Here is a 13,230-nt window from a genome sequence, read left to right as displayed (position 1 = left end):
CCCTTTTTCTTTCCTAAATCCCACTTGTTTTCTCTCCATTAATTCCCAGCATCATTGTTTTGTATGGAGGTACCTATACTGCTACCCCCTGCCTCAAGGGGAGCTGCCCCAACACCAATGGGGCCAATGGTGGGCACTGGGGAGCAGAGTCCCAGAGACATTAAGGTGGGAAAAGCCCTCCAAGGTCCCTCCAGGACCTTCAAGTCCAAGCTGTGGCTGATCCCCACCTTGTCCCCAGCCCAGGGCACTGAGTGCCACATCTAGGCCTTCCTTGGGCACCACTAGGGATGGGCACTCCAAACCTCCCTGGGCAGCCCCTGCCAAAAAAAGCCCCCGTTTGAAATGATGTAACTCTCCTAATTAGTTTTTAATTAATCGTTATAATTGCTTGTAAGCCAGTGCCCACTTTTAGCCAGCACAATTTAAAACTTCTTCACAGGCTCATACTTCTGTTTTGATCATTAAATCACTGAAACCTTGAGTTTGTTAAAGCTAACCCTGACAAGCTTCAATAAAGCCAAAGGGATTTGAAGAGTGGAGATCTGGGATCTCAAATTTATGGACCTTTAAGGACACTGGAGTAATAAGAAGGTACAGAGGAGATTGAAGCCTGGAAAGCTGGGGATTCCCAATTGAAAAAGACAAGGCAAAGATGATAAAAGAACTGAAGAATGTGGCCCAGCTAAGTATGGAGAGTGAGAAATCAATAACCAATAGTGGACAGAATGCTAATCAATGAAGAGCATTATTAGGACCCATGACCACTAATTTCTTTGTTAAAGATGTGTAGATAAATGAAAACATTTTGTATTGATGTGGAAGCTGGAGCTCTGTCAGCTGCACACAAACCCTGGCTGAGTTTAAATAAAGTGACGCCTGACTCGCCAACACCACAAAAACAGTGGTAGAGACAATTTTGGAGGATTTTGGTAACTCTCCCCACCTCTCTGAGCGCTCCCTCACTTTCCCTCCCAGTTATTCCCAGTGGAATTATTAATTAATTAATTATTAATTATTCAGTTATTTAATTCCCCAGCTTTTTCCTCACAGCAAATTCATTTATTAAGAGAATCACAAGCAACACACTCTGGGAGCAAATGTGGAGGGAGAAGGAGGAGGAAGAGGAGGAAGAGGAGGACGAAGAGGCCTGGCTACGGCGTGAAGTGCCACCACTGGAAGGCGAAGGGCCGGCGCTGGACGCTGGTGCCGCAGCGCACCTCGCCCAGGCTGCCGTGGTACGAGGCCACGTCCTCCAGGAAGCGGCAGCACAGCCCCAGCGGCTCCAGCAGCGCGCGGATCCGCCGCTCCAGGCAGCACTCGCCGCCTGCCATCGGGCCAAATGGCTTGGGGATGCCCAGGTCCCTGGCCAGCACGATCATGGTGACCTGCGGGGTGACACCAGGGGACATTGGTGTCAGAATGGGTGACACTGAAGGGCTGGGGGATGCCCAGGTCCCTGGCCAGCACGATCATGGTGACCTGCGGGGTGACACCAGGGGACAGCGGCATCAGAATCTATGATGACCAAGGGCTTGGGGATGACCAGGTCCCTGGCCAGGACAATCATGGTGACCTGCAGGTGACACCAAGGGCATATCAGTATCAGAATGAGTGACACTGAAGGGCTTGGGGATGCCCAGGTCAATCATGGTGACCTATGGGGTGACACCAGAGGTTGTTGGCATCAGAATGGGTGATGCCAAAGGGCTTGGGGATGCCCAGGTCCCTGGCCAGGACGATCACGATGACCTGCAGGCTGACACCAGCAGTGTCAGGATGGATGAAGCCAAATGAAAGACACTGATCACCCTCCTCCACCCTCCTCAGCACCATTTTTGCAGCTGGTCTCCCTCAGGATTCCAAATCCAACAGAATTCCCTCTATTTTATCAGTAAAACATGCCTCACCACTTGCAATTTCACCACTTTTTAAAAAAACCCCACTGCAAGCACTACAAAGCCACCAAGCAGTGTTAGATCTATGTTTATCCCTGCCTGCCTGGATATATTTCCTTTTGCTAGACAGCTGGGGGAGGGGGTGTTGGGAAAACTTTGTGGAAAACGTGCCTCTCAGCTTGCAATTTCACTGCTTTGAAAGGGTTTTGCCTCAAAAACCCAAAGCCACCAAGCTGTGTTAGACCCGTGTTTATCCTGGAGATATTTCCCTTTTCTAGACAGCTGATTTTTCTTTTCAGGAAAACTTTGGGGACTCATCCTGGCTGATGGAGCTGTTTTTTGGGGAGGAGACAAGGGTGGGACCCCCCCCCCCCCCCCTTACCGTGTTGGGGAAGTAGGGAATGGCTTTTCCCTGCTTGTCCAGTTTGAAGAGGGCTGGCAGGTCGATGATGTCCTCCTCCAGCAAGCCCAGCTCCTTCTTGAGGATATCCCTGTTCCAGTCGATGCAGCGCTGCGGGGGACGGAGCAGAGCAGAGAGGGCCCCAAATTCCACCACTCCCTGCGGGGTTTGTGCCACGCCGGGGCGGTCCCTGCCAGAAATGGGGGCTGTGACCCGGAGCGTGGGCTTTACCTGCACGTACTGGTTCTGCTGCGCCAGGACATCGTTGGACAGCACCTTGTTGATGGTGACGCGCTTGGTGTCTGTCCCCGAGTACCCTAAACACGCAAAACGCCCTCAAAATGAAGCAGCGCTGGCAGGAGCCTGGCTTGAGGTGGGGTATAGAGATGGAGAAAGCCCAAAAAGCCAAAAAAAAAGCCCCCAAAGCCCCAAATCCCAATTTCCTAAGGCTGGGGTGAAAGCTTGGGAAGCTGATGGGAGGAAATCTCTGCCCATTGGAAAGAGCAATGGAAAAGTCCTGTCATCCATCCTCCTGCCCAGGGGAATCCGGTGGATTTCTCCAGAGCATCCCCCTCCATGGGTCACCCCTGGTCTGGGGACAGCCAAGCTCCCACCAGAGGAACCCTTGGAGATACAGAGACCTTCTCCCAACCCTGCCATGGATCAAAACCACAATGAAATGGAAAATCCTGGTTCTAATCTAGGGCGACACGAGTTCTGCTCTGTGCTGGAGCTCCATATCCTTGGAGATACGGAGACCTTCTCCCAACCCCATCAGGGATCCAAACCACAATGAAATGGAAAAAATCCAATTATAATCTGGACAGGAGAGCTGCCAGCTGTCCTGCTCCATGCTGGACCTCCATATCCTTGGAGATACGGAGACCTCCCAACCCCGTCAGGGATCAAAATCACAATGGTGCTAATCTGGGGGGACACGAGAGCTGCCAGTTGTCCTGCTCCGTGCTGGAGCTCCGCTGGCATTTCCAGAGGCTCCATCCCTGGCAGCAAACATCCCCTCTACGCGGAGGCCCTTATCCCTCCCATCCCACTCGCTTTCCCGAAATAGGGCCGGAGGAGGCTGGGGGCGGCAGGCAGGCATCCCGCTGAAGGACACCCAGCGGGGAAATGTCCCCGCGTGGCCCTGGCTGTGCCACTGAGTGCTGTCCCCTTGCCTTTGAACATGGTGGCTTCTCCCTGTCCCTCCTTCTGCTTCTCGCGGAAGAGCCGGTAGCAGGCGGCCGGGCTGGCCAGCAGCATCCGGAATCGCTGCGGGAACACGGCCGGGTCAGTGCAGCCCTGCAGCGCCCCAGGACTCACTTCTGCAAAAACCCGAGCTGAAACTCTTGAAATCAGGAGTCTTTATCTAGTTATCTTGTTATCTAGTGCCTCGTTTAACCTGTGGAGGGTTTGTGGCCCTAAATATTCCTTTTTTGAGCCATCTAGGTCAAGGCTCGGTTTCCCTGAGGGAAAAATTCTAGTCAGAAGCAGGGAAAACCATGATAGAGGGAAGAGAATTGTTCTGAAAACATGAGGGCATAAATATTCCTTTTGGTTTTTGGAACCATCCTGGTCAAGGCTCAGTTTCCCTGAGGGAAAAATCTATGTCAGAAGCAGGAAAAGCCACAAGAGAGGGAAGATAAATGTTCTGAAAACCTCTGGGAGATGTTGAGCCACTGCAAACCCCCGGGAATCTTAAGGCTGGAATTTCTTGGATGCCTTTGCAGGCATCTTTTCCCTTTTATTTGCATTCATTAATAGCCCAACAAATCCCTTTTTTTGTGCTCAGATCCCTCATTTTGGGGTGGGGAATGAAACCCAAGCAAACACTGGCTGGGGGTGCCAAAGGAAGGAGCTCTGGGGTTTTCCCAGTGGGATCGGTGTCCCGGAGAAGGAACCCTGGGGCAACACAGGCTGTCTTGGGGGTACCTTTTTGTCGGAAGTGGGGACAAAGTTGACAAACTCGTTGACATTGCCCACAGCCAGCCAGTCAGAGTAGAGTTCCACAGGGGCCTGGACGAGCTGGGCGTAGAGGAAATCCCGCACCAGCCTGGTCATCCTGCGGCCCGCGGATCTGGGGGAGAATTCCCATCAACATCTGCCCGGATCCTTGGACTGGGGGAGAATTTCCATCAACATTTGCCTGGACAGTTGGGCTGGGGGGTTTTCCTGTCAACATCTGCCTGGATATTAATTGCCTCTGATGTGGAGGAGCTGGGAGCCGCCACCCTGCTCAGGCAGTGTCTGATTGACCCAATTTCCCTGATTTTGGTGGTATTTCAGGGCTCTTGTTGAGGCTCTGTTCCCAAATCCATGTTTTTCCCAAATCTATGATTCCCCCTCTCTTACGCAGGGAAGCTGCTGCCGATGAGGATCCTTCCCAAGGGATACTCCTTGCCAGCCACGGACACGGGCGGGCTGACCTCCACGTTCCCGAAGGAGTCCAGGCTGGCCATGGCCTCAAAGAGGGGCTCCTTGTGCACGTAGCCGAAATCGGGGCCCTGGGAAAAAGGAAATGCCCTGAGTCCCCACTGCTCCCGTGGTGTTATCGGCCTGTGGGGAGAGCGAGGACAGCGGTGGCGAAGGGACAGGAAAGTGGACAGGAGAAAGGTCTCGGGATCACAGAGCTGCAGGAATAATTGGGACAACCCAGGAGCAGAGCCCAGGCCTGGAGCCAGGGCCAGATCTCCTCTCATCCCACAGCCAAGATTTCAATGTCCACATTAAGCAAGACCAGATCTCCTCTGTTCTCCCTAGCCAAGGTTTAAGTGTCTGCATTAAACCAAGGTTTAATTGTCCACATTAAGCAGGAGCAGATCTCCTCTGTTCTTCCCAGCCAAGTTTTAAGTGTCTACATTAAGCCAGGCCAGATCTCCTCTGTTCTCTCCAGCCAAGGTTTAAATGTTCACATTAAGCCAAGTTTTAAGTGTCCACATTAAGCTAATTAAGCAGCCCTGAGCCAAGTTCCTGGCTGGCTCTGGGAGGGAGGTGAACTCCAGCCCTTGAGGGTGACTCTTCCCTGGGCTAAGAGCCACCCCAAGGGCTGCATGGCACTTAAATCCCACTTAAGGCCTGATTTCCAGGATTTACCGTATCTGGGATTGGAGGAACTGTGCGTGCAGGGGCAATTAGTGCTTGGCCCTGTGTGCCAAAGCCTGAGGGAGCATTAAAAACAGGGCAAAACCGGCAGGGATGGGACCAAAATCCCACATTGCCCGCTCTCCGGTTGGAGCCAACGCGGGACTGGAGCGCACGGCAGCCCCGGGGATGAGATCAGGTGTCCGTGAGGTTTGAGTTAAATCCCAGTCACTTATCAGGGCTGGGTTTCCATGGGGATAACCCAAATATACAGGTCAGAAAAAGTGAGCAGGGAGAGCTGGGGGTGCTTCCACACAGAAATTCCCTTTTTAAACCCAGGATGTTTGGAGACACTGGGCCAGAGGGAGCACAGATTTCCCTGAGGCTCCCTGTGCGGTTTTGGGGTGCATTTTTGGGGGATGGCTGGGATCAGATCCCTTTTTCCCTGGGTTCTAAGGGAGAGCCTGAGCACCAACCACCTGCTTCTGACTAATTTCAGTTTAATAAAACCATGGAGCCCTCCCGGTTTCAACTGTCAGGGCTCTGGTTCATCCCAGGTTTGCGGGTCACATCCAAGTCCTATCAGTTCCACACTGATTTTGAGGAGATAATTCCCTCCCGTCTCCTTTTTCCCTGGCATGGGCTTCCAGGGGCTCAGGGCTTGACCTGTGCCCATGGTGTCGGGCCAAGTATTCCTATCTGGAAAATGAGATTGGAAAGGTTGGGCTGGGGATTAGGGCAGGCTTCAAAGTAGAAATTGGAGGATAATGCGTTAGCAGCTCCCAAGGCTGAAATTGCTGCCCTAAATACGAGGCAGAGCAATTCCTAAAGAGGGCAGATCCACGCGGCCGCCCAGAGGATTCGCTGGATGAATCCGGGACTGGATGTTCCCATACCAGGCATGAGAAGTGATGGATTTCAGCGCTCCCCAAAGCCCCCAGCCTTCTCCAAAGGGACAAAAGCTGGGATTTTTCCTTGTCTCCTGTTCCTGCCAGGGCTGAGGCTGCTCCAGCACCTGGCTGGGAGTTGGGGACTCTGTGACTGCCTGGGGTGTTCTGCCCTTCCCCCGTGGGGTATCTCCAAGGGATCACCCAACCCAGCTTTTTTCCGTGCTGGGCTCTCCCAAAATGCCCCATCCCAGACTTGTCCTGGCCCTTTTCCTTGGCCAAGGAGCCCACAGGGATGTTCCTGGTCCTGGCTGCATCCCGTTCTCCTCCGAGGAAGTAAACTGACCCTCACCTGCTTCCCTTCCCTCTCCTGCCAGATAATCCCAGGCATGGAGGAGGAAAGGAAAGAGCCGCCTGTCCTGGGATGCTCGAGGGGAAGAAATCCCATCCCAGAGCTTGGCTGGAGCCTTTCACTCCCAGGGGTGCCGGATCCTCCTTTCCCCCTGGGTCAGAGGTTTCTCGGAGGGCTGGGATTGGGTGAGGCTGGATGAGGGATGAGGGGGTGAGGCTGGAGCTGGCTGGGAGGGAATCTCCACGTGGAGCTGCTCTGCTCTTATTTTCCAGGCAATTCCATGCACGGAGCCGAGGGCAAGAAGGATTTGGGAAATGGGAATGTGGGCTGGGCCTGACCCTGGGAACCACTCCACAAGGAACACCGGGAACGCAGGAAACCTTCTCTCACCAGCAGCTCCTTGACTGGGAGTTGCTCCATCCCTCTCTCCCGAGGGGAGTCCAGCACCACTGGGAAGCTCTTGTGGGGAGCCTGGGTGTAGCCGAGCTCGATCTCATCCTGAGGAAGGGAAGAAATCCCACCTGGGGCACCGGCAGGGAAGGGTTTTCCCGGTTTTTGGAGCCCCCCTACCTGCATCCAGCGGTCGCCACGGTTGATATAGCCGAAGCAAACCTTCAGCTTGCAGCCGGCCTTGGCCACCAGGCTCTGGATCTCCTTGGTGAACAGGTAGTTGTCCTTCATGCTGGAGGAAAGGATGGAAAGGATGGAAATTCCCTGTTCCCAGCCTGGCCCCAGTGCCGGTGGGGCTGGGAAAGCACCTCCTGTACCTGCACACCAAGAGGTTCACCGGGGCCAGGGTGTTGGGGGTCATGATCCACGGTGCCACCCGAAACACCACAGTGTCCGTGAAGATTGGCGAGTGGGGGATGCCCTGAGGGAGCCAAGCAGAAATCAGGGACATTCCCCACACCATTCCCCCCAGACACCCTCTCCTGAGGCCATTTTTGGGATCGGTTAATGGGATCACCCTCCCTTCTGGCACTATCCCAATCTGCTGGGTGCAGGCTCCCATCTGCCCCATTCCCAGGAGTTCCTGGAGTTCCCGACCTCAGCCAGTGGCTCCAGGAGGCTGACGTGGATGGACACCAGCCCGGAGAAGGTCTCGTCGGGGAAGCGCAGCCCCTCCACGAAGAAGTGGAGCTCGGCGGCCCCGCCGGGGTAGGGCACGGTGTGGAACAGCTTCCTGCGGCCCAGCACCTGCACGTAGCGCTGCCCGAAGAAGGGATCTGCGGGAAAACAGGAAAGCCCCAGTTTATTGGGATTCCCGCCTGTTTCCTCGAGATTCCTGCCTCTTTGTTTCCTCGGGATTCCTGCCTGTTTCCTCGTGATTCCAGCTTATTTCCTTGGGATTCCCACCTATTTCCTCGGGATTCCTGCCTGTTTCCTTGAGATTCCTGCCTGTTTCCTTGGGATTCAAGCCTGTTTCCTTGGGATTCAAGCCTGTTTCCTTGGGATTCCTGTCTGTTTCCTCAGGATTCCTGCCTGTTTCCTTGGGATTCCTGCCTGTTTCCTCAGGATTCCCGCCTATTTCCTCGGGATTCCCTCCTGTTTCCACAGGATTCCCTCTTGTCTGTTCCCTCGGGCAAAGAGCTCCCACACTTCTGCTGTGCCCGAGGAAATGGGGTTTGGTTTCCATAAGGATAACCCAAATATACATGTCGGGAAAAGTGAGCTTTTTCCTGCTTCCCCTCAGAAATTTCGGTTCTCAGGGAGCCAAACAAATGTTATTTATATTTAAATCCTCCTTTTCTTAAAGCCACACCAGGCTGCTTGGTGCCACCCCTTTGCTGTGTGGCTTTGTGTCCCCCTCCCTCTGCTTGTTTATCCCCAGAGTTTTCCACAGGACGGAAAAAAGGGAAAAATGGGGGAGAAATGGGGGGAAAATGGGGAAGGGGCACTGGGGGCATGGTCTGAGGAGCGTGGAGAGGACAAGGTCGGAGATGGGAAGGAAGGGGCTTATGGGGACCTCAAAATCATCAGGGAGGAGGAGGAAGGGGAAGACAAAGCAGGGGAAAAGGAGGAAAAGGAAGAGGAGGAAAGGAAGGAAGGGGAAGAGGGGAAGAGGAAGAAGGGGAAAAGGAGAAAAGGAGAAAGGGGAAAAGGAGAAAAGAGAAATGGAGAAGAGGAGAAAAGGGAAAAGGAAGATGGGGCAGAGGAGGAAGGGGCAGAGGAGGAACAGAAAGAGAAGGAAGGGGCAGAAAAGGAAGTGGGATAGAAAGAAGGGGAAGAGGAGAAAGATGAAGAGGAAGAAGAGGAAAAGGAGAAAGGGGAACAGGAGGAAGGGGGAGAGGAAGGGGCAGAGGAGGAAGAGGCAGAGCAGGAGGTGAGGAAGACCTTACTCTGCACATGGAAGACCCCAACTTTGTCGGCGTCGCTGACGGAAATGGAGAGGACGATTTCATAGCCCCGGGGCAGGCGCTGGGGCCCCTCTGTCCTCAGCACCATCTGAGCCATGTCCAGCAAATCTGGGGGAGAACGAAGCAAATTGGGTGGGGCTCTCCATGTTCCCTCCTGGGGTTTGGATCTCCTTCCCTTGCCACCAGCCCGGGCACCCTGGCAAACCAGAGCTGGTGCCCTGTGGGCTGTGACCCAAATGCCCTTTTCCCATCCCTTCTCCCTGCCCTCCCTGGCACGGCCGGGCTGTGACCTCGGAGCGCCGCCAGGCCTGGCTCCGCGTGGGTTGGGTTTTCCAGGAATGGGTGGGTGGATTCCTGGCTGCCGGCCTCGTGCCTCACCCCGCGCTCCTCTCACCTGTGTGGAGCATCCCCGGCCCGCACCGTGCCAGCCCTGGAACCTCAGCCCTTCCCTGGGCTGGCTGCCGTGCCCTGCCTGGCTCCAGTGGGTTGGCGTGGCGTTAATTCCACCGAAATTCCCATGTGGGAAGCTTGCTCAGCAGCTGGTGGGGAGCAGCTGAGTCCTGGGCTGGGTCCTGGGCTGGGTCCCTCTCAGGAAAGGTCACAGAGAGGGGATGATGGGGGTTTTGGGGACAGGGCATTTGGGGAGCCTTTACCTTCCCTGTTGAACACCTGCTCGCTGTCGCAGTCGGAGGGCGGGATGAAGGGAAAATCCTTGTCACAGCTGACCAGCAGGATGGCCCCGTGTCCCTCTGGTCCCCAGGCCCAGCTCGCCTAAAGCACCCCTGGGGCTCAGTGGGCTCAGGACCCACCGAGCCTGAGGATTTTCCGTGGGTGTGGGAGGCTGGGTACCTTGTTGGGGCTGTTCTTTTCCACCACTCCATCCCGATCCGCGTCCACATCCAGGGAGATCCCTGCAGGGACAGAGCTTCCTCATCCCCGGGCATGGTGAGGGGATCGAGTGCCAAACCCCCAGAGCCAGCAGACCTGGGTTTGCTGTCTCCATCCCTGCCCCTGCTCCAGGCACGAGGGGACACAGATGGACTCCCGGAGCTCCGGACTCACCGACGCCGGTGAGGAACACCCCGGCTTGGTTGATGGGCTTCCCTCCCTCTGCATAAAAGCTGACGGTGACCTGCAAACCCCAAACCCCACACTGGGGCAGGACGTTCTCCCTCCGTGGAGGTCCTGCTCCCAGGATCCCGCTCCTCACCTTGTTGTCATTGACCTCGGAGCTGGCCCGGTTCATGCTGAACCTCAGCACCGTCCCCTCGTCCAGCGGCCACCGCGCTCCGGCGCCGGGCACTGCCTCGGGCTCGGCGCGGCCGCGGAACAGCACGTCCACGCTGACCCCCTCCGTGTGCTTCACGCCAAAGGCCACGGCCCCGGCCGGGGCCGCCCTGCCAGAAACACCCGGAATTCTCAGAGATGTGCAGGGCCAGCACGGCGTTCCCACCGGGATTCATTCCACTGCCCCGAGCGCGGCCAAGACCGGGCACGCCGGCGTCTCCACGCTCACCGCCGGCACCTTCCTGCCCTGCTCCTGCCTGGGAACTGGAATTTACCTGGGCTTAGGCCCGGCCTAGCCCCGTGAGGGTTTGCAGCCATTGCTGTGGATAAGGATCTGTAATAATCCCAACCAACCTGGGTTCTCACTTCCATGGAGAAATCCTGGTTCCTTTTCCAGCATGGCGTCTAACAGCTCCTCAAAACACTGTGGCCATCCCCCGAGAGGCTCTTCCACGGGAAACTCTAATTTTTGGGGGATTTTATCCAGCCCCAAAGCTGCCAGTGCTGCCCTGCTCCCAGTCCGATGTGCCCTTGCTCTTCCCCTCTCCTTTTCCCGAATTTCCCTGCCTTTCCAGGTTATTATTTTTGGGCTCTTTGGCCCGACACCCGAGACCTCGCGTTGATCAGGTTTCTCGGATGCCTCCGGTCCCACCAAACCTGCACCCTTGGCGAGCGGGGAGGAAATCCGAGCGCTCCTTTGCTCCCGCCTGGGTGTTCCTTAAATCCTTCAATTGCTTTTAATTACACATGGAAAAACTGGTTTGGTTTCCTGGTTTCTTGGATCTGGGGATTCCGCTGGGAAGAGATTTGGCCTGGAGAGGTGCCAGGGGAGCTGGAGCTGCGCTGCTTGGCTTGAATATTGAGGCTGGGATTTGCAACAGCACCACCGACCAGAATCGAGCCTGGAATGAGCTTTTCACCTTCTTTTTCCCTTGGGGGGAATGATTATTCCAAGGTTCAGTGTTGAGTTTGTTTAGGGAAGCGGGGTTGGCGCGGTGGGGATTTCCCACTTTCCCAAGGTTTTGGTCAAGAGGTTTTGTGTTCTTCCCTTACTTTGCAGTCCCTCCCCAGGCTCCTGCTCATCCCTCTGCTCTCCTCACCTCCCTGAGGTGCCCCTGGATCTGCTGAGCCCAGCGGGTCAGACCCACCCTGGGCTGGGGTAAATACAAGGGTGTTCAAGGCTTTCCAGGGATTTGTGCAGCTCTGCAAAGCCCAGAGAGGGTTTTGCCCACAGATTGCATCAAAACGGTGCTGGGGCTGTGGGGTTTGGGAAAGCAGAAGGAAAAACGAAGAGCAGGGATTTGTAGGAGGGAAAATGAGGAGCAGGGATTCTCAGAAGGGAAAATGAGGAGCAGGGATTTGCAAAAGGAAAAACGAGGAGCAGGGATTCCTGGAGGGAAAAACAGGGTTGAAAGGTGGGCAGAAAGGTGGAGGAGGAGGAGGAGGAAAGGAGGTTTTGTGGGGGTCCCTCTCACCATGGACATGGGTGTGGATCTGGCTGCCCAGCAGCTCTGGGGTTTGGGAAAGAGGAGGAGAAACGAGGAGCCGGGATTTGTAGGAGGGAAAATGAGGAGCAGGGATTTGCAGATTAAAGCAGGGGGGAAGGTGAAGCAGGAGGAGGAGGAAGGGAAGTTTTGGGGTCCCTCTCACCCGAAGACGTCAGCGCGGACGTGGCCTCCCAGCACACACAGGGCCTCGATGCGGTTCCCGTGCTGCAGCCGCAGCGTGCGGGGCTCCCCCGGCATCTCCCCGGCCATGGGCACCGGCACCGGGAGCTGCCCCGGGAGCTGCCCTGCGGAACCCTCACGGCCGCTGCTGCTCCTTCCCCCGGCCGGGCCGCCCTCCTCCTCCTCGCGGGGCTGGCGGGGCTGGGATGGCAATGGGAGCGAGGGGGCGGCTGGGCTGGACCTGTGAGACCTCTGAAAGTGATCCGGGGGAGGGAGGGACAGGGATGGGGAGGGAGGGACAGGGATGGACAGGGTTGGACAGGGATGGACAGGGAAGGATGGACAGAGATGGACAGGGAGGGATGGACAGCGAGGGAGGGAGGGCAGCTGGCCCCAGCCCTGGGCAAGGAGCTCCCCCAGCTGTCCCCAGCTCCCGGTCCCTCCTCACCTCCCTGACCCCAGCCTGGGATCCCCAAGGCGGATTTGCGGCATTTTGGGACCTGGCCGCATCCCTGGGGTGCACTTCACCCTCTCCTTCTGCTCTCTAGGGAAAACCCCTGCCTGCTCCCGCTTTCCCAGCCCTGAGGCAAGAGCAGAACTCTCCTTTTTTCCCCTGCTCATTTTCAAAGGGAAGCTGGGGAGCAGTGGCTGCTGAAGGGAGCTCGGAGCTGGTTTTGTCCCCCCGGGCCGCTCCGGAGCGCGTCAGGAGCGGTTCCCGCCCACGCGGGTTTGCATCGTTCATGAACACCCAGCTAAATATTCATTTTCCAGCCCAAACTGCTGCCCCAGATTCTGGAAGCCACAAGCAATTAGCGAGCAAGGCTCAGGAGGATGTTCCTTCTTTCCATCCCTCTCGGGCTTCCCTTTTCCAGCCCCGGCTTTCCTCCGTGGCAATGGAAGTCCCTGGGATTTATAGGGATCATCCCCACGCTGCCATTCCCCTATGGAAAAACAGGGAATGGGGTGGGATTTAAAGCCCTTCCAGCCCAAATCATTCCGGGATTGTGCTAGGAAATCCTGGATGGATATCCAGGCCAGGAGCTGGGACGTTCAGGGCTAGGTCCACGTGGGAATCTGATCTAAACTGAGATAATTCCCACTGGAATTGGGATCATTTCCACTGGCATTGGGATAGTTTAATTGGAATTGGGATAATTTCCTTTGGAACTGAGGGGTGAGAAGGGCTGGGGGATGAATATTCCTGGACTTTTTAGGGATCATTCTCCCCCTGGAAGCCCCCCATGGAATGAGGGGGAATGGGGTGGGACTTAAAGCCCTTCTGGCCCAAATATTTATATTTCTGGGAT

General features: G+C 55.9%; 1 protein-coding gene across 3 annotated transcripts; it reads right to left on the bottom strand.

Annotated features, from left to right (window-relative positions):
- Nucleotides 1-1,037: 1,037 nt before the first annotated feature.
- LOC132337719 (protein-arginine deiminase type-2-like) lies at nt 1,038-12,186 on the bottom strand. 3 transcript variants are annotated; one of them, XM_059866518.1, is made up of 16 exons: nt 11,907-12,186; nt 10,180-10,366; nt 10,032-10,101; nt 9,819-9,880; nt 9,623-9,740; nt 8,952-9,077; nt 7,660-7,838; nt 7,380-7,483; nt 7,183-7,294; nt 7,003-7,110; nt 4,645-4,796; nt 4,225-4,369; nt 3,471-3,564; nt 2,527-2,612; nt 2,278-2,406; nt 1,038-1,479 (listed from the first exon to the last, which is right to left on the bottom strand). In XM_059866518.1, exons 1-16 carry the CDS (start codon nt 12,011-12,013, stop codon nt 1,072-1,074), a joined length of 2,187 nt encoding a protein of 728 aa, XP_059722501.1. In that variant the 5' UTR covers nt 12,014-12,186; the 3' UTR covers nt 1,038-1,071. The 3 variants fall into 3 exon arrangements, with proteins under 3 accessions (XP_059722501.1, XP_059722502.1, XP_059722503.1); XM_059866519.1 differs by having other exon boundaries at nt 1,038-1,385; nt 11,907-12,185; XM_059866520.1 differs by lacking the exon at nt 11,907-12,186 and adding an exon at nt 10,611-11,825.
- Nucleotides 12,187-13,230: the final 1,044 nt, after the last annotated feature.

The sequence above is a fragment of the Haemorhous mexicanus genome, chromosome 23 (assembly GCF_027477595.1).
Source record: "Haemorhous mexicanus isolate bHaeMex1 chromosome 23, bHaeMex1.pri, whole genome shotgun sequence".
NCBI classification, from domain to species: Eukaryota; Metazoa; Chordata; class Aves; order Passeriformes; family Fringillidae; genus Haemorhous; species Haemorhous mexicanus.
This window is presented reverse-complemented; position numbering and strand designations above follow the sequence as displayed.

Coding starts and splice junctions, on each gene's coding strand:
- LOC132337719 (XM_059866518.1), bottom strand. CDS start 12,013: ATGGCCGGGGAGATGCCGGGGGAGCCCCGCACGCTGCGGCTGCAGCAC. Junction 9,741..9,818: donor AAAAGAACAGCCCCAACAAG/GTACCCAGCCTC, acceptor GGGGTGCTTTAG/GCGAGCTGGGCCTGGGGACC. Junction 7,839..8,951: donor TGGGGTCTTCCATGTGCAGA/GTAAGGTCTTCC, acceptor GTTTTCCCGCAG/ATCCCTTCTTCGGGCAGCGC.